Source organism: Malurus melanocephalus, unplaced genomic scaffold (genome assembly GCF_030028575.1).
Source record: "Malurus melanocephalus ecotype Western Australia unplaced genomic scaffold, MMel_1.1 scaffold_78, whole genome shotgun sequence".
NCBI lineage: Eukaryota > Metazoa > Chordata > Aves > Passeriformes > Maluridae > Malurus > Malurus melanocephalus.
Window position 1 is genome coordinate 1,839,967 of NW_026623310.1, and position 26,928 is coordinate 1,866,894.

Genomic DNA, 26,928 nt, shown 5'->3' on the forward strand with positions numbered 1-26,928 from the left:
ACACGCCGGAGCACCTGCCAAACCTTACAGCTGACTCTGATGGAAGGCTTTGGGTCCTGGATAAAACTAGAGACTAGGGCAGGGTTGCTCAGTGGTTTTGTCTGTGCTAACAACTTCATGGCCAGTTCTTGTCAACTGCAACTGACCAACCTTGTCCTCCACCAAAATGATGGCTTCATGGAGCAGGTGTCTGACCCCAAGGAATTGGGCAGTGCTATCAGATACTAAAATTAGCTACTGGACCAACACATCCACTTTCAACCATGCTGTATTCTGCTGAAGAATGCCCCTGAAGTGCTAGAGACATCATTCAAAAAGAAATACCAATCTCTCATCGGTTCAGCCATCTGTAATGTGCTGCAAGAAGCAGGTGAGAGGTTTAGATAGGACTGTGGACAGCTCTGAGAGATTTACATTACAGGTTAGAATCACAGAATATCTCCAGTTGGCATTGAGTCATAAGGATCCTTGAGTCCAACTTCCTGCTTCCCCAGGACTACTAAAACAAAGCCATGTGAGTAAGAGCATCGTCCAGACAGTCCATGAACTCTGGCAGGCTTGGTGCCATGATGATTTCCCTGGGGAACTTGTTCCACTGGCTGATTATCCTCTCAGTGAAGAAAGCTTGTAGAGTATTCTTCCTTGTTTGAAGTCCCATCTCCAGTCCACARAAGAACAGTGTCAATACTGGAATGCTGGGGACAGCAAAGTAATGGCATTTTCATTTGCTGTGGCATGGGAAAGCTTTGTTCTCCGGGCTGTGGCACCAGACAGTGGTAGAAGCATCCTCGGAGAACTGCTTAGAAAAGTTACGTTTCCTCTCCTGTGGTTGCCGCTCTCTTCAAAATTATTTCAATTCTCACATCCACTTAAGCATTCCTAAAAATAATTTTAAAGTGATATGTGRGGTATTAGGGTTGAATTATTTTTACCCCCTTTATGTTGCTTTTCACCAGGGAATCTAAGTGTACTTCATAAAGTAGGACAATTAGAGTTCCCTCATTGTACAAGTATTTAGGAATAACTTACGGAAATGGTAGAGCAGGAAAAAATAGTTATTATATTTAGAAGGTCTGTGGGATCCTTGCTTTAAAATAGGCATAGTAGRTGTTTGTGCCAGTGTGAAGTCATTGAGTAATAAGTCATCTCCAATGAGCAAGTTTTAATGGCAGACAACTTCTTGTATTAATGGCTTATTTTTCCTTTGTAGTAAAGTATTCATCCTCAAATACCAAAATGCTGCCACCAGTGCAACTCTGACAGATGTGTGTGCTCTTTCTTGCAGCTGTGCAGCCTCCCACCCCACCTTCTGTCCAGCCAGGAGAGGACCAGAAAGCAAATAATATAGTTACCATCACAGGTATCTCCCTATGCTTGTTCATCATCTTTGCCACTGTTCTCATCACCCTCTGGAGGAAGCTCTGCAGAGCTCAGAAATGCAGCACCRCTGTCCGACGAAACTCTGTCCATTCTCCTGGCTTCCGGAAGAACTCTGATGAGGAGAACATTTGCCAAGGCAACAAGCAACGGGACAGCTTTGCTGAAGGAGGGGATGCCCCTGTTAACATTCCTCTAACTAACAGGCGAAGCCTCCAATTTGCCCAAGAAGACGATGCATCTGGAAGTGAAAACTTTCAGCCAAACGCCCAAAAAATAATCCCTCCAATTTTCAGCTACCGCCTGGCACAGCAGCAGCTGAAAGAGATGAAGAAAAAAGGCCTGACAGAGACCACTAAGGTGTACCATGTCTCTCAGAATCCCCTCACAGACACGGTTCTTGGTGCCACCACAATGCTTCCCCTGAGTGGGGAAAACCAAGAGGAGACAGCGGCAAACAAATTTCGAATCAAATCTCCATTTCTGGATCAGCCAGCCAGTCAGCCCAGGTTCCTGGGGGAAGRCTCTCACACCAGGCTGGATTTTCCATTCTCACAGGCCAATCCTGCAGTGAGCCCTACCCAAACCTTGGTAAGAAGAGGTCATTTCAAGCACCAGGATAACAGAGCAGACTTGCCTGAGAGGGGCTGTCACAGAAACTCACAGTTCAGAAGAACAGCCAGCTTCCATGAAACTAAAAAAGCCAGGCCTTTCAGAGAGAGAAGCATGTCCACTCTCACACCCCGACAAACTCCTCTCTACAACTCCAGGACCAGGACATGGGACCACGGTCTGGAGAACAGGACACGGCCAAAATCAAGAAACRTTAATCCAGTTTGTGAAAAGCTGGATCAACCCCAGAGCACTGTGCTGGGCTGTGAACCACAGGGCCACAGTGCAAAGCCCCACCACAGGGCAGGTCCCCTGGTGAGGAAGCTGGACCTGATCAGTGACCGCCAGCCTGCTGGTCAGGAGAAGGCAGCTGAGAAGTCTGAGCTCAGCCGAAGCAAGAGGGGCCCTTCACCCAACCCCAAAGGTGTGTGGCAGAAAGAAACAGGCCCAAATGGCAAAGATAATTCCCAGAGAGGCCTAAGTGTGAGCCCTGCCCAGTATCGAAGGGACAAATGCCAGAGCTTCCCCTTGGACCCTGAGTTTGCCTTTTATGACAATTCTACTTTTGGCTTAAYGGAGGCAGAGCAGCAGATGATCGACCTCCCTGGGTATTTTGGCTCTAATGAAGAAGATGAAACAAGTACTCTGAGCATTGAGAAGCTGGTGATCTGAGTGACTCATTGTGGCCCTGCAGGAGTGGCGTGCGTGGGAGAGGATCTGCAGGATCCATTTGCTTCTGGTGGAAGAAAGAGCCAGAATCACATTATCTCCACACACAGCAGGAGGGAATAATGCCCCAGGTCTGGCTTGTGGGAACATATTCCGTTCTAATTACTGAAAAGTGCTTTCATATAATTATTTTTTGTATGTATGTGTGTACAAGACACACCAAGTAACCTGGGAAAGCACATGTTGGTTAAGGTATGGCRCGGGAATAGCCAACACAGATTTTATTGTGTAAAGCAGTCATGTTTCGTGCATTATACATGATGAGTGCCACTGACATTTCCCACCTTGTGGACTGTGCACTGGTAGACTGTGAGATACTGAAGCATCCATTGTCCAGCATCCTCAACCATCTTCCCTGATTAGTGAATCATTTCTCATCTAGAAAGCACAAAGCTCAAGCTGTGGGCAGTTTTCATCATTTTTTTGATAGTCATTATTGAACTCCATTGATTTGTCATTGTTGCTCCAGTAACTCATGGTGGGGCTTTTTAGCTGATTGCATGAAAGTGCTAACAATTGGTTCTGAATACTTGAGTGAATTTAAAATTGAGGAGGCATTTTCATCATTCAAGACTGATATTTTCTTACTGTCAATATTTATGCCAAGCAAACAGGAAGTTAGTACAACAGGCATGCTACAGGGAGAGCAAAGAAAACAGATGATCAGGTTTTAGTTCTCACAAAAATGTTACCATAGCATGTTGCCTGTTAAAAGCAGTGAGAGAACGGTTGAATTATGAATCTTTTCCRTAGTCATCCTTTCCTTTATTAAAATTTTTATGTAAATATATTGACAGTAATACTACTACAGTAAGCTCAAAATAAATTATGAACAAAACCAGCAAAGAACAAGATCATTTGATTAATAATAAAAAATAAAATGGCCCAGCAACATCTGGTAATTCACAGAGAATCTWAGAGAATCATTTACATTGGAAAAACCCTTAAAATCTTTAAGTCCAGCCATTAATGTAACACCACTGTTTTTACCCCCAAACCATATCCCTTAACTGCCACATCCACACACCTTTTGAACCCTTCCAGGGGCAGTTATTCCACCACTTCCCTGGGATRCCTGTTCCAATGCCTGACCACTCTTTCAGTGAAGARATTTTCCATCATATCCAATCTAAACCTCTCCTGGCGTGACTTGAAGCCATTTCCTCTGGTCCTGTCACCTGGGAGAGAAGGGGCCAACCAAGCCCCACCTTGCTACAACCTTCTTTCAGGGGGCTGTAGAGAGCAGTAACAGTGAACTACGAAAGCCACGATGTTGTTTTTTTTTTGTTGTGTTTTAAAACCAAACATCACAAATTTGCCATTAGATACTGCTGTAAATATTCAGAGTTGGGTTGGAACACGAATTAACAGCAGAAGCAGAGCTCAGGCCTTTGTGAATGACTAAGACTTCTCTTGCCATTCATTAGGATAACCATCTCTCTGAGAACTTTGCAGACATGGGGAATGCTAGTGAGCAAAAGCAGGAAAAGAGATGCTGCCCATGAAGGTTGGTGTGCGAGAAGAAAGGTTTAGGCAGTGGACTGTTAGTCTGAAATCAACTCTCCCATAAGGAGCCCAACCTTACATGCCTTTTAACCTGCCTTGTGGGTGTGAAGGCAAAATTAGCATGTATTCCATTCTCAGAAGGTAGGCTGCTATCTTTCTCAAAACTGGCTTTCTGTGTAGAAGAGAGATTTCCCAATCCCACACTTRTTTTTTTTTTTCTCCCCTACAAACYAACAGCATTGTTAAAGGAAGAGCAGCATTGCTGTGCATTGGCTGCCTGTTTGTGATGGCACCCCACTGCAGTGTCCAAAGCTTGCACAGGTAGCTTGACAGGCACTTGGTGTTACCTGCTGTGACAGCATAGGAGGAGCAAGACTCAGCATTTGGCCGCCAGAGACAAATCTGGCTGTTGGAATGGCCTTTTTGATGGGTAACATTTTGCAGCCGCTGCTGGAGCAAAGGATCCGGCTCCCACAGTGATGTGAGCTCCCTCTTTCCTGGGAGCAGCGCCAAGATGCCAATGTTCAGCCCTTGGCCCAGCGTGGCATTTGTACCAGTGATGTGTTCCCATAAACTGTCAGCTTGAAAAGCTGTTTAAAGTGTTTGAGAACATGTTCAYGCTTGAAGAGTTATCCAAAGGCAATCAAATGTAACGAGTCTTTAAATTGACTTAAACGAGCTGGAAATCAGACCTCTGAAGCAATTGCTGYTCAGGTTACTTACCCTGCCTGTACTGAGGTCAGCTTGGTGGTGTGAAGTACCTTCACCCTGATCCGTCAGCATTGGAGCTGCAGGGCTACAGTATATCTGTTTAAGCTCTTAGCGTAGGAGGGAGACCCTGCAGAAACACGAGATCAAATCTGCAGTGCAGCAAGATTCAGCAAGCATTCCCCTAACCTTCAGCGGGAGTGATTTGAGCTTGGCGGTAGCCCTCAGATCCAGTAAGTACTTGGCTAGTGGCATTTTACCCTGTTTATTAACGAAGAGGGTTTTGAAATTCTTCCTGGGGTTTGTTGAAATGTTTCCTGGGACTTGCAGGCTCCTGCACAAAGCCCTGTGACCCTTGCATCTCCAAGTGGGTTTCCTTTGCCACAGGAAGGCAGAGAAGGGGGATCATTGCTCTAAATCAAATGCTGCTTCCTGCAAAGTTGTCCCAGTGTTGTGCTGTCTTCAGAACAGCTACTGTAATATTATTAGATGTACTGAGACACATCTTACATCAAAGACAGTAAGGCAGACCTCTTCCCTCCCAGCTTGTCACACCTTGGCCCCCCTTTCTCTCTCAGAGACAGAAAAAAGCACCATAACAGTGATGCTTGGCTGAAGGATCCAACTATAATGCTTGCCCCTCCATACTGAAACAGGGAAACAGTCTCTGCAGTCTGGACTTTATGTTGCTCATGCTTCACTCACTGGGGAACTGGAATCGGTGCAGGTTGTGTGACTAAGCCCTACTGACTTTATCTCCAGCTTGATACTTCATTATCAGATGGGTTATCAGCTGCTTAATGAACTGTCAAACCACAAATGCTGTTCCCTCAGTGCTGTAGTTTCCACAGTCTGCAGTCCGTAATCTTTACCCTGCTTCCTTAGCTCTCTTCTGGAGAATGGATTGAGCATTACCTGCCAGATGGCATGAATTTATTTCCCTGTGTCTTCCACCTAGATAAAAACCATCCTTTCTGCTCTCATTGCTGCACCAGTGGCCACACAGTTACAATGTGTGCAAAGTCATTCCTTGCTTCCTAAGGTGCACTGACAAGCTTGCAGTATGATTTAACCATATCCAAATACAGAACTAGTGATCAGAAGGGAAAGAGTAAGTGGTGCCTGTTTGCATCCCTTTCTTCACAAGGGCAGCCTCATTTCAGACATGTAGGTGCAAATTCATTCCACGTGGGTACACTTGGGAAGAGGGGAGGGGTGCAGTCTGGCCAAGGGCACAGGCTTTAGGAGACAGCTCCCTGGAATGCTGCCCATTACACTGGGATGTTCATGTTTGCAGTTGCTGGGATGTCTAGGAAGCAGTGAGAACAARGGTTTATCTCTTGACAAAGCAGAGGAACCAAACCAAGTTTTACACTGAATCTTCACCAAATAGCTCTGCATTGTCTTCAGGACAGCTTGAGCCATGAAACTTAAACTTACCTTGCAGACTCTCTCGACTACCCAGGGCAACAGGTGAAAAAGCACCAGAGCCAACACTGAAAGAATACATTTCTCATATTATGAGCTTTCCAAGATTTTGATCCAGATTTCTGTTCACATTCTTACTATTGAAAACCAGAGAAAAAGTGTTAAGTCCTACTCGGATGATTTTATTTCACTCTTAATGATATATATACAAATTACAATATGTATGGATATAAAAACAAGTAAATGGAAAAGAAGTGCCAGTTTAAAAAATTGTTGTAAATCAGAAAAAGAAGGAAACAGGTTTATTTACAGCATGATAGTTAAACAATTTTCATCAAGCTGATATGTTCATTTTTAACTGTTCTTATTAACAGTTGTGGAAAATAAATTTTCAGTATTCCATTTCTTTCAGTCATTTCTTTCATTCATCAGTGTTGCTCTTTCATTTCACCCCAGTGAGACAAAGCAGTGTGCCTTGTGGGTTCAACCACTTTCTGATTCCTCTTCACTAATGCAAAGTTATCTGGCAAATTACAGAAGAATATACAAATGAATCGTGACTGCATTTTAGGAACTCTTAAGAATATCTGTGCTCACCCTAATTTTAGTAAAATCTACCTCATTTTAATCTGGGTCTCCAATCTGGGTTGGCAGGATTGTCTTTGTCTGCTTTAATGTCTTGTTGTGTACTCTAGCAGTGGATCCACAGCAGGAAGTGTGAGAATGGACCCCAACACTGTCCATGTTATGGGTGTTTACTTTGAAGCAGCCTTAGTCTGGATGCACATCAGCAGTTTGGAGCATGTCCATCCACAGGTTTGGTTTCAAACACCAGGAGTGCTCTGCAGCTGAAGCGTGGCAATTGGAACTATAGSGAAAGTTGCTTAAAAACATTCTCCTGATGCAGAACAAAGCACTACCAAAGGCACACCAGACAAAGTCCGACTCCCCATCCCCTTTTTCTTTCTATAGTAATGTTCCYATAACTGAAATACCGATGGTTAAAATCAAAATGATAAAAGTTTAGACCTTGAAAAGTATAGATAGATTAAAGGACATGCTTGAGCCTTCAAAGTCCAGAGAGCTTTCAATAAACATTATTCAGAGAGCTTTCAGTAAACATTCTTCAACAAAGTATTGAAAACTGCTGAAAAAGAAATCTGTGTTTGTCCCATGTCTAAGATCCATATGTTTTCTATGAAATTGTTGTCTGGCTGTTAGCTCSAGGCAGCAGAAGCAGGTGCAACTCCAGCTGTCAAATGCAGGTTTGGCAATTGGCAGCGGCAGAGAAGTGGCTATCAGCTTACACCATTCTTTTCAGCCTTGCTTTTTCTCTTTCCAAAGCAGCAGGTTTCATCTGCCCTGACTGTTCTCACCATCACCACTCTCRCTGTCAACAAAGAATGGAGCCCTGATTTTCATGGCTGAATATTTCAGTGAGTACCACATCCCATGCCATGTAGACCAAACCATGCCATCATCATGGGATCCACTGTACTTCCCTCTTCTGTAGTATCGCCCATTGAGGTTTGCAGCATGGCACCTTTGAATGATTTAGGAAAGGGAAAAAGGGAATTATGATTAGCATTGGAAGATACTGCATCACTGCAGTGAAGTACAGTTCTCACACAACATATGTATGGAAGTACCAAGCCAGGATGAAAGTGGTTTAGTGGAATATAGAGGAATATGTGGATCCTCCTAAAGCAGACACCTACATTGGTCAGATACTTCAGCCTGTTGACACCTTCGGGTGTATGAACTACAGACATTATAACTACATTGCCTGACCAAAGGGGTGTAGTGCCATTTGGTAAGCTCCAGCTCAAGTGTATTAAGCTCCTTATTGATACCTAAAAATGCAGATGTCTTTTAATTGAGGTAAAGCTTACTACTGATGCACAGTTTTGTATCTCCATTGATTTCRATTGGTATATGCTGAGAATTTGGTCAAAGAGGCTCATCCTGCACTAAAGCAGAGAAAAACTGAGAGTGGTGTGTCCATGTTTCTGAGGCTGTTAAAGAGGGGACCCTTTGGGTGTATGCGCGAACAGCAAATATACTATCATAAGTGTTATGGGGTAGCTCTGCTGTTAGAATGTTCCMCACTAGGGAAATAGCCTTTGTACATACTTCACCTTATCATTACTACAGTCATTTTCTTTTCTGGAATATACTGCAAGGCACTTTCAGGAATTTTAATTGGGTTCTTTTCCTTCCAGGTCATTGGCCCCTATGCATTTGTTCTGACCCATTTTCTTAAAATGAATTCAACTTTCCTGGGGCCCATTTCTTAAAATTAATTCAACTTGCCTGCTTTGCTGTAATAAAAGAAGCAAATTGTTTTCCTTGGAGGATCTGTAGGTGTGAACATCTTAGGTTTGGCTGTGTTAGGTGACAAGTGCACACAGCAACCTCCAGCTGCTCTTAGGCAGGCATGTCCTCTCAGGTGTACAGCCACCCACACCCTTTGCATCCAAGAGGAATCAGCTGTTTCCCATACCTGTTAAACCACCAGCCACCTTTGTTCTCTGATGCACAGTTGCCTGCCAGGAATCGATCATGATCCTTATCAGATGTGGTGAACTGCATCCCTCTGTGAGAGGCTGACCACTGATCTTCAAAATTGCTCCCACCAGACAGAGCGTCGCCAGCATTACCAGAATAGGTGCCAAACCATAACCTGTAATTGTCCTGCAAGAATATGTGAAAYGTGTCTTTGATATCCACTCTTTCTGCCTTTCCTCCCATTTTTAAGATCAAATTAGTTCTGGCCATCTTATCTGCTGTCAAAGGCATCATGGCTGTTGAAGTAAAGGGTGACTTTTGTCTCCATGCTTTAATGATGCTAGTGTAGATCAATGCAGGATTAAAACTTCCAGAAGGGATTGCTAATTATTGCTGCTGCTACAACAAAAGGCTTCAGGTTTATTGCCATTCAACAGCCATTTAATACACTTTGCAGCAAGATGGAAAGCTCTTTCTAGCTGATCAAGAAAAACTTAGCAGGAAACTGCCAAGTAGTTGCCTTCATAAATGGATCAGTTGTTCAACTAGAACAATTTCTTAGGCATTTTTCTCTCCCAAGGACTAAAAGCCATCTGATTTCTAGATAAATGGTCTTGTCCCAGTAGGAATACATAGAATAATAGTTCAATTGTGCACAGCTAACAGGTCTAAGAGATATTTGATATTAAGTGAATGATCACTTTGGTGTTGTGGGCTTTCTTCTGCCATCATTGTCCTCCTTTCTTTATGAAAAAATGGCAGTAAGGTATTAAAATGAAGCTGTTCAAACATTTTATAAGAAATCTCTAATTGCAAACTAAGCATAATGTGCACATTTCTGGACTTGTGATGGAGTGGGAACTAGGACTGGTCTGTGCAGTATCCTTGGTTATTTGGGCTACTTATGTGTGGTTTTCAGGAAAGCAAGTCTGCAAAGAACAACACCTGTGGGGAACTGGACACTGCTACAGCTAGACAGCAAACATGAAAATACAGGATGCATCAGTCTYTGGGTTTTCTGTGTCTGTAGTAGCAGGTGTAGTGCTACAGGTTCCTCTCTTCAAGACAGTAACTTAAAACTGCTCTTTCAAAGCTTTGATTAGAGTTCACTATTTTATTTTAAAACTTAGTTGACAGGATTTATTCTGGCACTTGCCCTTTATGTGACAGTCTGAAACACTCTCTTAGGAAGCAGGATAACAGGATTCCATTTAGTTGCAGAGATTCAAACCCTAAGGGTCTTCGCACTCACAGAAGACTCTTAATCATGAGGCCAGAGGCAAGTACATGTGGGAATCCCTGTGCCCTGTGGCAGAGAACTGCCCTCTGTTCACAGAGTTAGCAAGAGAGCACTCACATGTGATCCTGTCACCCACAGACCTGGGCACTCAGTTTAAGGGAAAAGCCCCAGGTTTATGTCCCTGCTCCCAGGGCTGTTTGTCAGTCAGAGAAACTAGGAAGCCCAGCGAACTAGAGCAGGTAAGTTTTGCAGAGCTGTAGGTACAACTCTGATACTGGTCTGACGCTGTGTCTGCAGCTGCCCCACCCTCACAGACCAAAGCAAGCAAATTGCTGYTCTATTTCTTACCTGCTCATTTGCAAGCTGGAAATTTTCATAGATAGCATAACGTCTTTCCCCATGCCAGTCCATCAGATCAATCTTTAATGAGTTCTCTCCTAAACATAAAATTGTGTCCTGTAAGATGAACTATCTAATGCAAATTAGAAAGAAGCATAGGGAGAAGAAATAGTTGGACCTCTAGTGAGTAGGTCATGGATGTGGTCGTTACCCAGCCAGTATTCATCATTCTTGCCCTGGAATTCCCCAAATCCCAGTTTGTAATCATCCCATTTCCTGCAAAGAGATACAAATATCAATGTCAGCATGAGGCGGGGATTAGACAGTTTGTGACATTTGGGTATGGTAACAAGTAAAACTTCATCTGTGTTTCTAGATACAKTTTTCTAAAAGTATCCGACTCATCACAAGCTGAGCTGAGATTTGTCACTCTGACTTAGATGTAAATACACCTCACAGGTTACTTTTCCCCCTGCTAAACCTGTGCAGGCACATATATTGGGATCAAACCTTCAAACTGCCAGATGCAGTACTTGCAGACTGAGGTTGCCAGTTAAATGGAAAAGAAAAGCAGCAGCTATCACATTGATCTTCAGCAAAACATCTGATATTTGCCGTGGCCGTGGCCGTGGCCATTTTTACAGCTGTGTGTGGGGGCTGGGCTCGGACACAGCCTGAGCTCAGAGGGTCAAAATAGCGCAGACTCTAGCTGGGCTGACGCATCCAGTCATGGGACTGGATAAATGAAAGTATTCTACCAATAAAAGACAAAAACATGCTGCATCAACATTGGAGGCTGCCTAGCCATGTGATCTGGCTGAGGCATGTTTGATTGGTGTGTTCTCAAAACCCGGGAAAGATAAGAAAAGTATATTTAAAGCATGCTAGTTGCTGGGGGTGGAGGAGAGCTAGGAGGGGGCAGAGCTGGAATCACTAAGATAGAGAGCTGAATATCACTATATCTAAGAGAGCCTGAAATACGAAGATTAATAAAGAAGAAACCTGGACCTGCCCGCCTGCCTGTCTCGTGTGTGTTTCCTGCGCCGGGGATCTGTGGGTRCTGCTGGGGCTCAATGAGGCAAATCCAATAGATATTGTTTTTCAACAAGTGATAATCCACATGATCCGTGTATCACTTTTGATATTCACATATACTTCCTGTGTATCATCATTTCTAATTTTAGCAACCCTGTGTTTATTCCCTCTTTCACATTGTTTTTATGGATATTAATTCTACCTGACCTACATACTAGTCCATGCTCCTCTTCAGGTTGTTTTTCATTTGAACTATCTACCATGGCTAGATAGCTACCACTCTCTGGGCAAGCTGGCTTAGTCAGTTGAGGTAGCTTTGTAGTGCACTATGTAGATTTAAAGAGGAATTAGATATGCCCTGAAATTGCATGTGCTGTGATTGAATTAACGTGCGTGGGGAAATTTCTTCCTACCAAAACATCTCTCCTGTAAATTTCAGAGTGAAAGTCAGCTCTCTGGATTTTTTCATAAGGAAAGGACAATCTGGTTYGTCATCTTTTTGGATTATCTGAATACGGTAATAAATGCTAGAACATGCTGAACATAATTCCTGATCTGAAAACAGATCTGCTCCACAGGTCTCAGTCTGTGCACTGGTAGCAAATGCCAGCCAATCTGGAGCCTTTGACWGTCTCCAATAATGATAAAACAAATAGGTATTCAAATTAAGAGAAATCATGGAAAAGAAGTTACAGATCCATTTTGAAAAGGGTCTCCACCTGCAATAGGTACCATCAKTTTGTCCTAGCCCTAAATTATCATCAGTAATACAAAGTCTTGCATATCTTGCTTCTCAAGGGTGGGGTTTTTCCTGGCAGCAGGACAAGGATGGGAGTTGGTGGCCTTATTGCAAGCCCTGTTGATGCAACCATAAGACACCTACCTGTTGAAATTCTCCTTGCCATTGCTCCGCCGCTGAATGACAGTCCAGCCCCCACCATCAGACATGTCACAGAAGGCCAGGAAAGGCTCTCGGTCTGCTCTGGGCCTGATCCGGTAGTAGCCACTTTTGGTGCTCTTCTGATTATACACCACAGAGCAATCTGAGCRGAATGATATCAGCTTGTTTAACAGGGTGGGGGGAAAGCCAAGAGCTATGTGCCACCAAAAGAAGACATCACTGGGAGGCTCTCAGTGAGGCAGGGACTCAKGCCAGCCTGTGTATAGCTCTGCAAGCCCTGTAAAGTCAAAGGAAATGGTGCAGCAAGGCAACAGCTACACCAGTTTGCAAACTGCTGGCCTTTATGTCATGCCCTCTGAGGGAATCATTCCCAAATTCTTGGTGAGATGCAGGATAGCTGCAGGTTAGCCTGCGGCTATATCATGAAAGCCTGGGATTGAAATGYTCTCTGTCAGCAAGATCATTTCAAGGGAAGCTAATTTCCATGTGGAAGGTAAGGTAACCTCAGCTGTACTTCTGATAGGATCAGGGAACAATATTTTTAAAATAATAGGCTAAATTCCTGTGTCCAGCTCTACCAGGGCTATATCAGGAGACAACCTTTCAGAATCGCTGAATCACACTTTCAATGTAATGCCCAAAGCCTAAAATCTTGGCCACAGGCAACAATATCATTTATGACCGTGTTCTCAAATYCACCAAAGAACAAAGAATGCATGCCTGTTACTGTGCCACAGGAATAATGGAGGAACTTAGGAACAGGGAGGTTTGGCTCATCCAAACAGGTCTCAGTGCCTGCAGCTGAGCCAGGCACTCCAGTGTCCCCTAAGTCACTCAGGGAACATGGGCTCTTCAAGAGCAGGACCCATCTCTTCCTTAARCAGATGCCTAAAACAAATCTGATGGAAAACATGAGAGGTAACTGTTCCTCTCTGCAGCAGAGTCCCAGGTGAGAAGCCCGGCTGAAGGTGTCCATTTTGTACCTGGCTAGTAGCTGCCTAGAGCTGGGACAAGTGATTCTARCCCCAAGGGATATGTTATGGTGTCAGGACCACCAGTCAGTTCTTCTCCTTCCCAAATATCTGTATTTTAAAACACAATCCACTTAAAAAAATTAAAACTTTTAGCAGAAATAAAATGTGAGACAAGGGACACTGGAGGGAGAAATAAACATTGTGACGTACTACTGCATACTGTACCTTGGTCATACACAATCAAATTCCCACTGGTTGTGGGTAAAAGCATCTCATGCTGCACACTCATGTTGCCTGAGAACAGCCCACTTTTCGTTCTGTGGTAAGTGTTCTCCAGGATGTCCTTCARCTGCAGTTCATATAAGAAAAGCGAATCCTGAAGTTGTTTTAACCTTTGTCTTAATTTATTATTGTCCAGGAGGCAGATGTCTTTGTCCTGAGGGGAAAATAAAACAAAACCCCCCACACTTCAGTCAGTGGTAAGGAGAGACACAGAGGAGTATCTGTCTCCTCTTGACCCTAGCACGTCACACTGACCATGTGGATCAACATGATTTGATGGTGATCTCTTCCTAAGACGTAAAAGTTTTGCACAGCATCAGCTGTTGAGTTGAATCCAATGGAAAAGAGGTTTCTACAACAGCCTTGGCATTGATCAAAGCATGCCATARTATGAGCAGATGCATAAAACTTCAGACAAAAATAATTTGTTTTGACCCCCATTTGATGAGCTCAAACGGAAGGTTTGCAAGCTATGAAAGTGCTTGTATTGGTAAGAGGGGAAAACTTGGCACTTGCACTGCAGACAGGCCAAACCAGTGAGGTTCCAGAATCATCTTTGTGTAAAACTGAAAAAGCTGATGTTTTAGCTAAAAAAAGACATTTTTTTCAAAGAGATTTTTGTTGTTGTTTTTAATTCTTAGAAATATCAGTTCAGTCCTCCAGACAGCTGCACAGCCCTTAATGCCATGAAAATCCTGTATTATCAGGACAAGAATAGTGACATTCCTTTAGCTGCAGGCAGATGCCTTTTTGCTCTGCTCTTACAGGTCTCCATCTCACTTGCAGGGGAGTATCCACCTCTGCATGACTGGGATTGATGAACCATGGAGAGAGTGCACAGACATAGTTAAAAKATACTCACCGAGGACCTGGGAGCAGGTGAGCCAAAGCTGACCAGGAGAAGGAGGAGCAGCAACCAGTGCATCATCACACTCATTCCTTATTACCTGAAAAGAGGCTGCAGTGGAGGCTTTTTTAGTTTATCTCACAACTTAACCGGCCCTCAGAGTTGTGTTTAATTATCCATGAAATGCTGCAGGATTTGTTTAGGAGGTTGCTAGAAACTACAGGCAAGATGAAATCAGGGGAAGATGTACATTAAGGAGAAGCTAAAGCGCAGTAGCTAAAGTGCAAGTATGCTGGCAGGGATAAAGGCTTAGGTTTGCTCCTCATTCGTTGCAGAAATAAATTCTGACTTTCCACCAGTCTCTGTACCTCTTCCTAAGTGTCCACACAGATAGGAAGTTGCTCAGCAGTTTTGTCTCATTGAGGACCTTTTGTCAAAACCACGTAGCATTATTCAGTTCAAATTTCCCAAAGTGGAATTAAGAGGAATTTTGCCTCCTGGTTWAGTGAATGTAGACATTGCTCTCCTCAGTCCTTGCAGTAGTCTGTGAGTATGGGCTTAGCTTGGAGACCAAGTCACACRTATGACAGGGTGGAAATGGGATAGCTTTTTCTTGGATTTCAGTGGAAAAGAGGTCTGCTGCCAAACTGCCCCAGATGTGGCTTTGGTTAGAGAGTCTTAGCTAGAAAATACGTTGACTGTCACTGGGAACATGCAGCTGAATGTGAGCAAACAGTACAAATTGTTCACAGTGTGCTTGCATGGTGCTTTAAAAAAAAAAAAATAACAACAGAAAAAAAATCTGAAAAATAGGCTCAAACCAGCTCTTCCACTTCACATCTGGAAGTGCTATAGCAGCTTGGCTGCCCAGCTCTGTGCTCTGGGCATTGTGCTTCATTTCAGCTATCGCTCTATCAATATTCCTTCAGCAGCTGATGTTAGAGATGCTTCCAAACCACCAAAGGCGCTGCAAGAGAGGAGCCCTCTGCCAAGACGGGCAGGCAGGGTCCGAAGCAAGCCGAGGGAAGCAGATCTCCATGGTAGTTGCCCATAAAAGATGACGGGCAGGTAGGTGCCCCAGCCTGTGGTAATTTTTCATCTTACAGAGAGAAGAGTTCAACATTGCAGCCGGAAAACCCTACCAGCCCGGGGCCACTGATGCTGTTCACAGCGCCCCTCAGTGGTGCTGGTGGCTGCTGCGCTGGTGCTGAGGTCAGTCAGACCCCACGCGGTACCCGTGGGCGATGGCARAAAGCCAACAGGAAGGGTGGGATTGAGTGACAGCGGAAACCAGACAGTGCCGACCAGAGGGAAAGAAAGCAGCCCATCTACACTTTTACCAAAGACACATGAAATATACATACCGGTAACTTGCCTTTCTTCAGATCTCCTCCTGGAAAGATGATCTTAAAAGTCAACTGCAAAAGAAAGTGATCATAAACGTGGCTGCATTTCAAGAGGTTGATGAGATTTTCCTCTCCAGATGGCCCACATCAAGGGGCCGTTTCGCAGAAAAGGTACCCGCAATTCCTTGWGTGAAAGACTTACCCAGACCCCAAGTTTTCTGTTGTTATCCAGTATTCATCTTGCTGCTTCCCAGAGAGAATAAACAGCAGTAGGTTTCTATCGACAGTGCTGTCTAAAGGAGGGGGAAGAGGGGCTCTGCTGCTTGTGTGCTATTACCTACCCAATTTGACTAGGAAGCTCAACCAAGGCTGACTTCTATGAGTGTTTATGTGAATCACTCAGACTAATGCTCCCTGTGGGAGTTTTGGCTCGYGTTTTAACACAGCCAGGCAAATTTCAGTAAGTCCTGCAAGGTGGAAATAACACAGCTTTTCCATTCAGCATTCCTTTTGCTGTTTAATCTGTTTTATGAGAGCACAGCTATAATGCCGAAGAAGCTGCAGATCTGAAGCAAGAGTGAATGCAGGGGTATTAAGCAAGATTTGCTGTTAGACAAATCTCAGGAGGCTTGGAGTTGTGTAACTCTCCTGTGAGCGGAATGATTATATTTGCTAGTTAACACAAACAAGGACATTTGTGGAAAAGATAAAATACCACAAAACCCAACAGATGGGTGCCTCCCTTTGCTTTATGGCCAAGGAATTACAGATTATTTTAAAGAAAACAGCAGGAATGTTCCATTTTACAGAGCTTTGTTGAGAGGAGAGACCATGGGCACAACAGACAAGGCACATAAACCCATGGTAAATGACTGTCCTGCTCTTCAAGAAAGCAGGAGTATCCAACTATTACTAATTACAGCAATGCTGTTTATTTCTTAAACACTGCATTCCTCTTCTCCCACAAGAACCCTGACTCATTTCACTGCCAAAAGATTATGTAAGCAGTGCTTTTCTTCTCACTTGTTTTCTAGCCCCAGTTTTAGGCTGGTTTTGACAGCTATGAAATTAAGTGAGTGAAATGTTTACTCTTCTCTCTAGTGGGTACTTGGTCTTTTCTTCTGCCCCTTTCCCTTCTCCCCTTGGCCAGGAGCTGCAGCTGGCAGCAAGATGCTCAGGTACCATGCACTGGAGTACAGGGAGGCTGCACATCCTCCCCTGGGGCTTTCATCCGTAGCAGCGTCTCTTTCTCAGCTAGACCCATCCAGACAATGTTCAAGATGCTGTGCAACAATTTATGCTCTTGCCTATATGGCCAACATTCTCAYTGGCCTGTGAGCATCTCCTGATCCCAGCTGAAATCAGGGACAGGACTGAGGCTGTGGTGGCAGTGTTGGAGTCATGGTGTGGGCAGCACAGTCAGTGCCTGCAGCTGTCTGCAGGACCATATGATTAGGGAGCATTGGGCCTCATGTCATTAAGTCCTGCTGGTCCCAGGCTATAAGGGAGCAGTGAAACTGCAATGCCAGTGAGACTCACGTGTGTTATGAGACTGCAGCTTTGCAGGAACAGGATTCAATCTCCAGCCCTCATTCMGTGGCTGCCAAAACATCTCTCAGAGCCAAGACATCTGGAGCACTCATGCTGTCTYTAGGACTCTGTTTGCCTCAGCAACATCTGCATGTGAAAATCCCACTTAGCTGGAACATGGTCCTTGCATACCTGTTTCATGATTAACTTATTTTCCCAGACTAGAGGAAGCTTTAGGAATATGTGAAGCACAAGAGAGGGGTTGCCATGARGTTGAGTTCACATAAGGTTGGTGTAGCAGGAGGGTGTCTTCATGTACTGCTCCACTGGTTCAGAACTAACATAATCAAGTCATCATAAAGAATGTGGACACTATGTGATCAGCAGTGTTTCYTCACAGATGTTGAAATCCCTAGGCAATGTGACAATTTTTTTTTTTACTGGAATACACATGCTTCACAAATATTCTGGAGTSCAAATTCCTGTTAAGTTACTTGGAAGGRGTTCAGATTCCCTTTTYTTAAGATACTCTGTGATCTTGTCAGCAAATAATAACAGTCTCATTAACTAAAAGCCTTCCCACCCTGCTGTCCTCTACCTTCCTTCCAGCAAAAGTATGTAGGTGCTGAATAATAGTCACAAAAAGTATTATTCACACATTAAATGCACAGCCAGCACATGCAAGCTGGTGGGTAAATGTGACTGAAGAGAATGGCTTGGATAAGCTCTTGCTATTCCTACAGTCATGAGGAAAAATGGCTGGGACAAAGAAATGAAGGTGACAGCTGGTAGGTATTAACACTGTCAGACCGCAAAGGAACCCCTCTGCAGCTGGAAGACAGTAGTGGCATCTCAAAACTCTTCCAATTTCTTGTAGATTGTTTTTAAAGGGGAACTGCAAGAAATGAAGCAGACTGCTTCAGGCTGCAAAGAAGGTGGAGAGACCTGAGGATTTCACAGCAAGAATCTGACTGCCTACTTGGGCCCTARGAAAATTCAGGGTAGTCAGGACCCAGCTCAAAGCAAACCAGATTATTTGTAGTGAATCCAGGTGCTCTATGCATTTGCATTATTTTGTACTTTCCTAAGACCTCACACCTTCCATGAACACCCTGCTCACTGGCAGAGATTGCAGAGCAGGCTCCATTGCAGGCTCTGCAGGTGTGGAGGGACCTACGAGGGGCCTGCAGGCCCTTGATGTTTGAACTAGTATACATCTTCTGTAGGACTCTGGGCTGCCACGTTTTTAAAAACAAAGTTAATATATGAGGTCTGAAACAAATATTTATTGTTTTCTAATCTAACAGTAAAGGGTTTCATCAAAAGTAGGATAGATTTAAAAGACTGGGATGACATCAGCCACCATAGTTTCAACCTATGAAATAACCGAAACCGGTATTTGCGCATGGAAAGTCTGTGGTTTGTACGCAAGGATTAACCACAGAAATCTCTGTACAAAGAAGAAGCAATGGTGGCAGACCATGAAACATGCTAGATCTGAATGTTTTGATAATGTTCAAAGAGCAAATACATAATTCAGTTTAACCACTGTATCTTCATGCAGCCAATGAGTATTTAATGGGTTGACACAACAAATGTAATTAGCTTGTAAGTTCCTGAGGGCAGGCACAGGTCCCAGCAATCTCACATCAGGAGTAGCTGTATCAAATGGAATTAATCACAAGACCAGAGGGAGTATGAGGATTGCACGATCTTCCACCTACCTCAGGTCAGAGAACTCCCCTGGCTTAATTTGGTACCATTTGAACTGGAACGTCCCTTTGAGAAAAAGACATTTTGCTGTAAAATATTTAGTTCAGAAGAACCAGCACAAACCTTAGTATGTTCTTCCACTGTTTAATTACYTGCATTGTTAATTATTTTTTTCTTGCCCTGAGTCTGAATCTGCAAAGTCTCATCCTGCAACCTTTTACTCTCATGATGCTTTGGTCTGAGAAGACTGTGGGGGAAGAGTTGGGGAAGAGCCCTCTGCTCCCAAATGCTTTTTTCCCTGCTGAAGGCTAGGTAYAAACACAGAAGCTGTGTGCTTGCTCTTGGCTAAGAACCCAAAACACTGTTGTGTACTTTGGCTGCAGATGTGTGTGCAGGAAACCCAGCAGGGTSATGGAGCGAGGGGCTGCTTGGAGCTTTTCCTAGGCAGGGTTGAGGAACATGGCACAAGCATATCACACTAGTGAGTAGAGCACTTGGTTGGCATGGGGAAGAAGGGTAGGAACAAGTTCTGCTCCTGGAGAAACTTCATTCAGGGCAGTTTAATGTAGAACAAGTACACTGAAGTGAGAAGAGATGTGGGTGGTGTATGACAGAGTGTGGTGAAGGTGGTCTCACTGGGTATGTTGAGGGGGCTCCAGGGACTGCAATACTCTGCCTGGATTTGGGAGCCGGATCTGTCCTAGGCAGGGACAAGAAGCAGAGATATGTGGTAGGACAGGAGCAGAACTGCAGGTTCTGGAGGGATCTCTGCAGCCCAACAGAGAGGTGCCAAATCAATGTAATTGTCTCAAAGGTTAAGCAACTGCTGAACAAATATCTTTCCAGATCTAAATTTTGATGGTGTAAGCCTGCTTACACTTCTTCTGGGGCACCTGGAACTTTTTCCAGATCCAGCCCTGACCGACTATTCTTAAGTCACTCATATTAAGAGTCATGTAAACAGCTCAGGCAATATTTCCAACCCAAAATCTTTCCAAAGATCTTACTTCTTTTGCCGCAGAGCTACATGCCACAATCATGTGTCACTGGCTAATCCCTACTGTTTCTCCAGAACTTTTCAGTGTTACTTGACTTCATCAGAGTCACTAATGCTCCAAGTCTGACCTGCATGGTGTTACTCCGTGCAGTCAGGATGATTGTGATTCACACCTGAGAAGTTAGTCCAGAAATGCCTGCCAGCTTTTTGACATGTGCACACACAGGCCATGCAGATGGTAGGTGCCTTGCTGGGAGTTAGTGGGACTGTAAGTTCTTTAGTTTTTAACAGGTGTTGCATGGTCCTTCAGGTACCAAGGGCTGAAAAACATCCTCCTGTGGTCTTTTGTTCTGAGACTGACAGTGGATGTAAGTTACAATTTACTCAGTGCCAGACAGTCATTCCTTCCTATTCTACCATGGTTACAGCCTCTGTATCAGCTGCAAACTTCATCTCTCAGGATTTTATCTGGCCCATGGTTAAAAACAAAACAACACATCATTGAACACTGTAAGGCAACACCCAATCCCTGCAGAATCTCTCAGGAAAAGAATTGCTTAAGGATACGGTTTTTTTTTTTTAGTTATTTTAAGACTAGTGTGCTGCTCTAACATCAATGTGCTCTAGATTGAGTTTATATTCTTCTACCTTTTTAATGAAAATTATTTTCTATCCAGTCAGCTGCTTACAGAAGCAACAAAATACTTTCATTTTAGAAGCAAAGCTTGCAATCTTATTTTAGCTTGACACACTTTCCCTAATCAAATGTTGTTGTTGTTGTTGTTGTTGTTGTTGTTATTATTATTATTATTATTATTATTATTATTATTATTATTATTACTGCTAATGCTATTAACCTTCTTTAATATTTTATTTGCCAAACTCTGTCTATTCTTGCTCTCATTTCTCAGGCAGCAGAGCCAAGCTGACAATTTATCACCATCTGGTCATCTGATCTCCCTATTTTTAATATTGGCAGAGAATTAATCTTTTACCCACCTATCTTCATATTTCTGCTGTCTCAAGACTTAATAAAAATGTAATTATTTCTCTTGTCTGTCTTAAAAGAATCAGATACAGAAGAGCAATACCTACCAATTTTAAAATCTGTCAAGTTAAGAGATTCTGTTTACCACCATCTCTGTTATTTTTGGAATGTAAAGTATGTCATCACCCCTCTGAGAAATGCATACTTAATCCTGCTCTTTAGCCAGTAYGTAACTGGATTATTTACTGAATATTTCAATCTTTTTTGCAATTTTTTTACAATTGTGCTGTTCTTCATTGATGMAAAATTGTCAGAGGATCAGAACTGGATTCTGAGGGGTCATTATATATCAGTATAATGGCTTAACCAGCAAAATATAATGAAAAGTATTTACAAGTCTTGAACTTTTAAAAACAGAATACTTTTAATGCTTCATTTTTACTTTTTGCTTTATGAACCTTGAATCTTGCTCCTATGCTTTTCTCCACCAGCTGAGAGCTAGAAATTTTATTTTGATTAGTAAAAAGTGTGGTGTTTTTATTTTAGTCATCTGATCCCAGAAGTTAGGGTTTTAAGAAACTAGATCAAGCACCAGGAAACTCATGATGATACATGAGAGCTGGCAAATATTCTACAGTGTCACCAACACTGTACGATGAGCATTATCGAAAGAAGCAGTAAGTGACAACTAGTATCACTGGCATTGCAGCATCTATTTGATGAAAACTGGGAAGAGCTGTTTTTCCTTTTAAAGTGCACCTGCAGCCTTTAGCTGGCTGGGCCCAGCATCCAGCCTGGATGCCAAACTGGRAGCCTCCCACCTCCAGCCCTTCCTTTGGCTGGTTGTTACAGGTTGTTCTGTGAGAAGTCCACTTCAATACCCAAACTGCCTTAACACCTTGGTGCTCCCAGAGCCCAGGGCAGGACTTTTGTATTTATACACTCTTCTCTGATGTGGTACTTTCCATGAAGATGCTCCACAGTGTAAACTCCTGCTGAGAGCAACTCAGAGGATCCCCACATTGTCCACAGGATCAAGCCTGTTCTAAACAACCTGCATGTGTATATTTTTTTAGAACTAAGAGAAATCTAATTGAATGTTTCTTCTCATCACCAAGCATAGTTTCCATTCTTCTTTAGCTCCTTCTCAAATGCATAATTATCTRAATATACCAAACATACTTAGCACCGACCTCATGAAGTTTAACAAAGAGGAGTTGTCAGATTCTACACATGGGATGGGTCCTGGTCAATGACAAGTTGAACATTAGTCAGTAGTGCCCTGGAAGCTAGGAGGGCCAACCCTCCTGGGGGGCATCAGGCACAGCATCACTGCTGGGCAAGGGAGGGGATTGTCCTGCTCTGCTCTGCACTGGGGCAGCCTTAGCTCAAGTTCTGGGGCAGTTTTGAGTGCCACAGTATAAACAAGACATCAAGCTATTGGAAAGCATCCAAAGGATAAAGATGGTGAAGGCCCTTGAGRGGAAGCCATTTGAGGAGTGGCTGTGGTCACTTGATCTGTTCAGCATGGTGAAGAGGAAACTGACGGGATACCACAAGGCTTGTATAGAGGTTCCATAGGAGGGGAAGTGGAGGGGCAGGCACTGATATCTTCTCTGTGGTGCCCAATGACGGGACCTGAAGGAATCGCCAGAAGCTATGTCTGAGGATGTCTAGGTTGTATATTGGACAATGGTTCTTCACCCAGAGGGTGGTTGGGCAYTGGAACAGTATCCCCAGGGAAGTGGTCACAGCACCAAGCCTAAMAGAGTTCAAGAAGTATRTGRATAGCAYTCTCAGGGTTCTTGGTGTGTCAGGAGTGGGACAGGAGTTGGACTTCAATGATCCTTGTAGATCCTTTCAACTCAGGACATTCTATGATTCTATGTTTCTGTTACTTGCTATCCCTGTCTGCTCTAGCTATTTATGTTTATATATACATATATATATATATATATATATATGTATATGTGTATATGTGTATATATATATATATATATATACACGTATTTGAAAGGAAAACTTTCAGAGTGTACCGATGAGACATGTTCCTTATTCTCAGCATTCACTTTGATGATTTAATTTCTTTTGGGCAGGGAGCATCCGGAAAGGCTCCTGCCATCAGTTACAGMATCTCTCCCTGCCAAGCCCCAGCCGCCCTGCGAGCGGCCGCTAAAAGCTCGCTTTGGGCTCCCTCTGGTGCCGACTGTCCTGCAAAAAGCCTCTCTAGCGCAGCCCTAGCCTCAGCAGCTGCAGCAGCRCTGTTGTACCGTGGGAAGCTCAGGAGTGTTCGTCACTTGGCTGTTAGCGAGTAATGAGGTCTGCGTGAAGCCTCTGCAGAGCACAGGGTAATACATCACATTCTGAAGGCTCCGATTCTGCAAAAACGTAAGTGTTCGATGCCGTCTGAAAAATCCAAGTGCCCTCTGCCATGCTCTGCCCTTGATGATGGCAAGAGCTGCCACAGGCTGTAGGGGCCTGGCTGGCCTGCAGCCCCTGCCCCACCTGCACTGGCTCTGCCTCGAGTGCAGCCCCCTCAATGCAGCCGTGCCATGGGAAAGGCACTGAGAGGCATCAAACCACAGCAGCAGCAAAGTGTGCAAAAACCGTGAGGCTAGGACTCGGAAGCAGGTGGCAGGCCTGGCTGGGCAGCCTGGCTGGGGTCTGGTGGGCCGGGGGAGTGTGGCCCCACAGAGAATTACAGAATCGATTAGGCTGGAAAAGACCTCTGTGATCATCAAGCCCAACCCGTGACCAAATATCTCCATGTCGATTAGACCATGGCACCAAGGGCCACGCCCACTGTTTCCTTAAACATCTCCAGGGGTCGTAACTCCACCTCCACCCTGGGTAATCTGTTCCAGTATCTTGTCAACTTTTCTGTGAAGGAATTCCTCCTAATGTCCAATTTAAACCTCCCTTSGTGGAGTTTAAGATTAAGTCTTCATGTCCTGTCACTATTTACYTGTGAGAAGAGGCTGACCCCCACCTGGTTACATCCTCCTGTCAGGTAGTTGTAAAGAGTGACCCTCCYCCTCTCCAGGTAAACACTCCYAGCTCCTTCAGCTGTTTCTCCTACGACTTGCACTCCAGATCCTTCACCAGCTCCGTTKTCCTTTTCTAGTCCCACTTCAGTACATCAATGTACTTTCCAAAATGAGGGCCCCAGAACTGGACACAATACCCTAGGCGTGGCTTCACCAGCACTGAACTCCCTGCCCTGGTCCTGCTGGTCACACTGTTGCTGATCCAGGCCAGGATGYCATTTCCCWTCTCGGTCATCTGGGCACACTCTGGCTCACGTTCAGCGACTGTCAACCAACATCCCAGGTCCTTTTCTGCCGGGCATCTTTCCAGCTACTCTGCCTTCCGCCTGTAACACTGCAGGGGGTTGTAGCCAAAGTGCAGGACCTGGGACTTGGASTTGTTGAACCTCAYGTTGTTGATCTCGTCCCATTRATCCATCCTGTCCACGACCCTCCGCAGGGCCTTCCTACCCTCCAGCAGATCGACACTCCGACCCAACTTGGTGTCGTCCACGAACGCCCCGCAGGGGGACGGGGACTTCGCTGCCCCCCGCGGCCGCGGCCTGCGCGGGCGGTGTGGGGACGGCGGCGGGGCTGTTGTCATGGCAGCGGGTGGCTCCGCCTGGCGCGGCCCGGCCCGGCCCAGGTGCAGCCGTGCGGCACCGCCGGGACATTTATCCGCGGCCTGGGGGCGCTGCGGCGTATCCGTGCTCCGCGCCTCGGCCTCGGCTCGGCGGGTGAGAGGGGTTGGCGGCGCGTCCGGGAGGCGGGAGGGAGGGCTGGGATACAGTCCTCAGGAAGTTTAACTCAACTTTCCGCTGAGTCCGCCGGGGGCGGGTGTCCAGGCTCGACTTTGATCCCGGCGGCCGCGCCGAGGTGAGGTGGGGGAGAGGGCTCCGGGTGGGGGGTGATGGGAGTGGTGCTGCGCCAGCGGGGACCAAGTGCGGGCCTCCCGTCCGGGAAGCCGCTGTGTGCCGGCAGTCCTGGACCTGCTCCCCGCGTTCAGCCCGCGCCTACCGCTCTCCCAGAGGTGCCAGCTGCGGCTCTTCTGTGTTTCAGAGCCTGAAGCAGGGCGCAGTTCTTCGTATGTGGGGTAAAGATGCTGTTATCTTGTGGCATGTTTGGTGTTGTCAAAAAACACCACAGTGCTGCATGCCCTGACTCTCACCAATGTTATAGTTAAAGATTGAGTTTTATCTGCTGGAGGGGGAAATAGTTGCAATTGAAGCAGAAGTCTGTCTTCTGGGACCCTGAGTGTGAGGTTACTATAGGTTGTTGGCATTCGCTGTTTCTTGTACTGTCTCCCTTTAACTCGGTGTGTCTCTCTTCAGGCCAGCATTGCCACAACAGGAAAAATGGCAGCTGTAAGGTATGAACAAGGGACAGAGTCGGGAGAAGCATACTGGTGAGTGAAGTGAACTGTGCCAGTGTGCTTTGGGATTCAGTATGCCATGTGTGGTCCGCTATCTGTAGGTTCTTAGYACTTCAGTATAACAAAGGGCATAATGATGGAGTGTTTGCAGTTTATGTAGCATACAGTGTTTATCTCCCCTCTCCCACCAATGCTGCTGTCTAAGGGGAGGGATATCTTCGAGAGAGATACAAGAAGTCTATCAAAACAGTGTAAGTAGTTAATAGGTGATTAATGAGTACAGGGTCTTGATTCTGGTTATAACAAGCTCATGGCGTTAAAGTGTGCTCTCTTTTAGAATCCAGACTGTCAAGAGACTTAAAAGAGAAGTGTCAAGGTCTCTTGTAGRGCAAGATGCTCTTCCTCTGCTTGCTTTAAAAGCCTCAAGTCTGAAGTTGCCTTTAGCTATGAGCAGTCAGAAAGGCTTATGCTCTGTGGAGTGTGTGTGTGAAGGAAAGAATTTCTTCTAGCATGTCCTCCTTTTATTCTCTTTCACCCCAATAGTCAAAGACTAATTGTAGTAGCTTGTGGCTGAGAGCTTGTTCTGTCTTGGACAACAAGTAGATGTAGAATGAGCAGCAAAACAAACTCCCTCTGAGGAAAGCATTATCTAGAATGGAATTTTTGTGTGGGAGCGCTATAGAAACAATGTAGTTGGATTCGGCTTCTGTTTTATCTTTGTGTTAAAAATTGTCTTCCTAGCTCAAAACACTTCTGTTTCTCATTCTTCTTGTGGCATATTTTAATCACAGTAGAGGATGAGGAGGTGGCATTTGGTGCACATCTTGTGCCTGCAAGGGTAACAAGTGACCTGCAGCAAAATTGCTGTTGCAGCAGCAGTAATGGGCTTTGATAAGTGAAATATTTCTGCTGTTCAGTAAGTATGAACACCCAAGTGAATATTCTGTAAGAATGGGTGAATAGAAAAATGTGAATGGCTTCACCTTTGCTTAACCTTTAGGAACAAAATGTTTGGAAATAATGGAGCTGGGAAATTAGACCTGAATTCTAAAATCATTGCATCAGACTAATTCTTCTATTGAGCCTGRTATTGACTACAGGTGGGGAAGCATCAGTACTGGTTGCTGAAAGTGTAGAAGAASCATCATCAAACTACTTGCCCAGACTGCAGAAGCCATGCTGGTGCATGAGTGTGTTGTGGAGGACAAAGAATATTTGAATCCTCAGAATTATTGCACTAACACTGCAAACATGTAGGCTGCCTCAGAACAGCATAGAAACGTCAATATTGAATTTGTGTATATAGCTGTTCCTGCCCAAGAAGCAGTGATGCCAGATGCAGAGCCTCAGAAAATACTGGGCTGTGCAGTTATACATCACAGTATTTCTGTGGAGAAGGTCGAAAAAAAACCTCTTGAATTTTTATGCTACACTTCTCTAAAATTGTCAAGTGGCCTTCAAAAAAAAAAA

The 26,928-nt window shown here is 44.6% G+C and overlaps 3 protein-coding genes across 11 annotated transcripts in view; 2 read left to right on the forward strand and 1 right to left on the reverse strand.

The window, feature by feature from the left end:
* Positions 1-6,539, forward strand: part of THSD1 (thrombospondin type 1 domain containing 1) — a 30,154-nt gene extending 23,615 nt beyond the window's left edge. For all 3 annotated transcript variants that reach the window (XM_057367422.1, XM_057367420.1, XM_057367421.1), the window contains one exon: positions 1,286-6,539. In XM_057367422.1, the coding sequence (XP_057223405.1) occupies positions 1,286-2,661 (1,376 nt within the window). In that variant the 3' untranslated portion in view covers positions 2,662-6,539. The remainder of the gene's footprint in view (positions 1-1,285) is intronic.
* LOC130574288 (fibrinogen-like protein 1) lies at positions 6,538-16,390 on the reverse strand. Its single transcript, XM_057367423.1, has 9 exons — positions 16,035-16,390; positions 15,851-15,904; positions 14,502-14,597; positions 13,583-13,793; positions 12,366-12,525; positions 10,626-10,723; positions 10,457-10,545; positions 8,864-9,054; positions 6,538-7,903 (listed from the first exon to the last, which is right to left on the reverse strand). Exons 3-9 carry the CDS (start codon positions 14,574-14,576, stop codon positions 7,714-7,716), a joined length of 1,014 nt encoding a protein of 337 aa, XP_057223406.1. The 5' UTR covers positions 14,577-14,597; positions 15,851-15,904; positions 16,035-16,390; the 3' UTR covers positions 6,538-7,713.
* Positions 16,391-24,783: 8,393 nt separating this feature from the next.
* The window catches only part of LOC130574289 (phosphatidylinositol 3,4,5-trisphosphate 3-phosphatase TPTE2-like), a 37,138-nt gene continuing 34,993 nt past the window's right edge, over positions 24,784-26,928 (forward strand). For 3 of the 7 annotated variants that reach the window (XR_008965417.1, XR_008965418.1, XM_057367427.1), the window contains exons 1-2: positions 24,843-24,962; positions 25,418-25,491. Coding sequence is in view for 5 of the 7 variants with exons in the window: in XM_057367427.1 (XP_057223410.1) it covers positions 25,442-25,491 (50 nt within the window). In the remaining 2 variants the exon portion in view is untranslated. The other 4 variants (XM_057367428.1, XM_057367426.1, XM_057367425.1 and 1 more) reach the window with 4 other exon arrangements.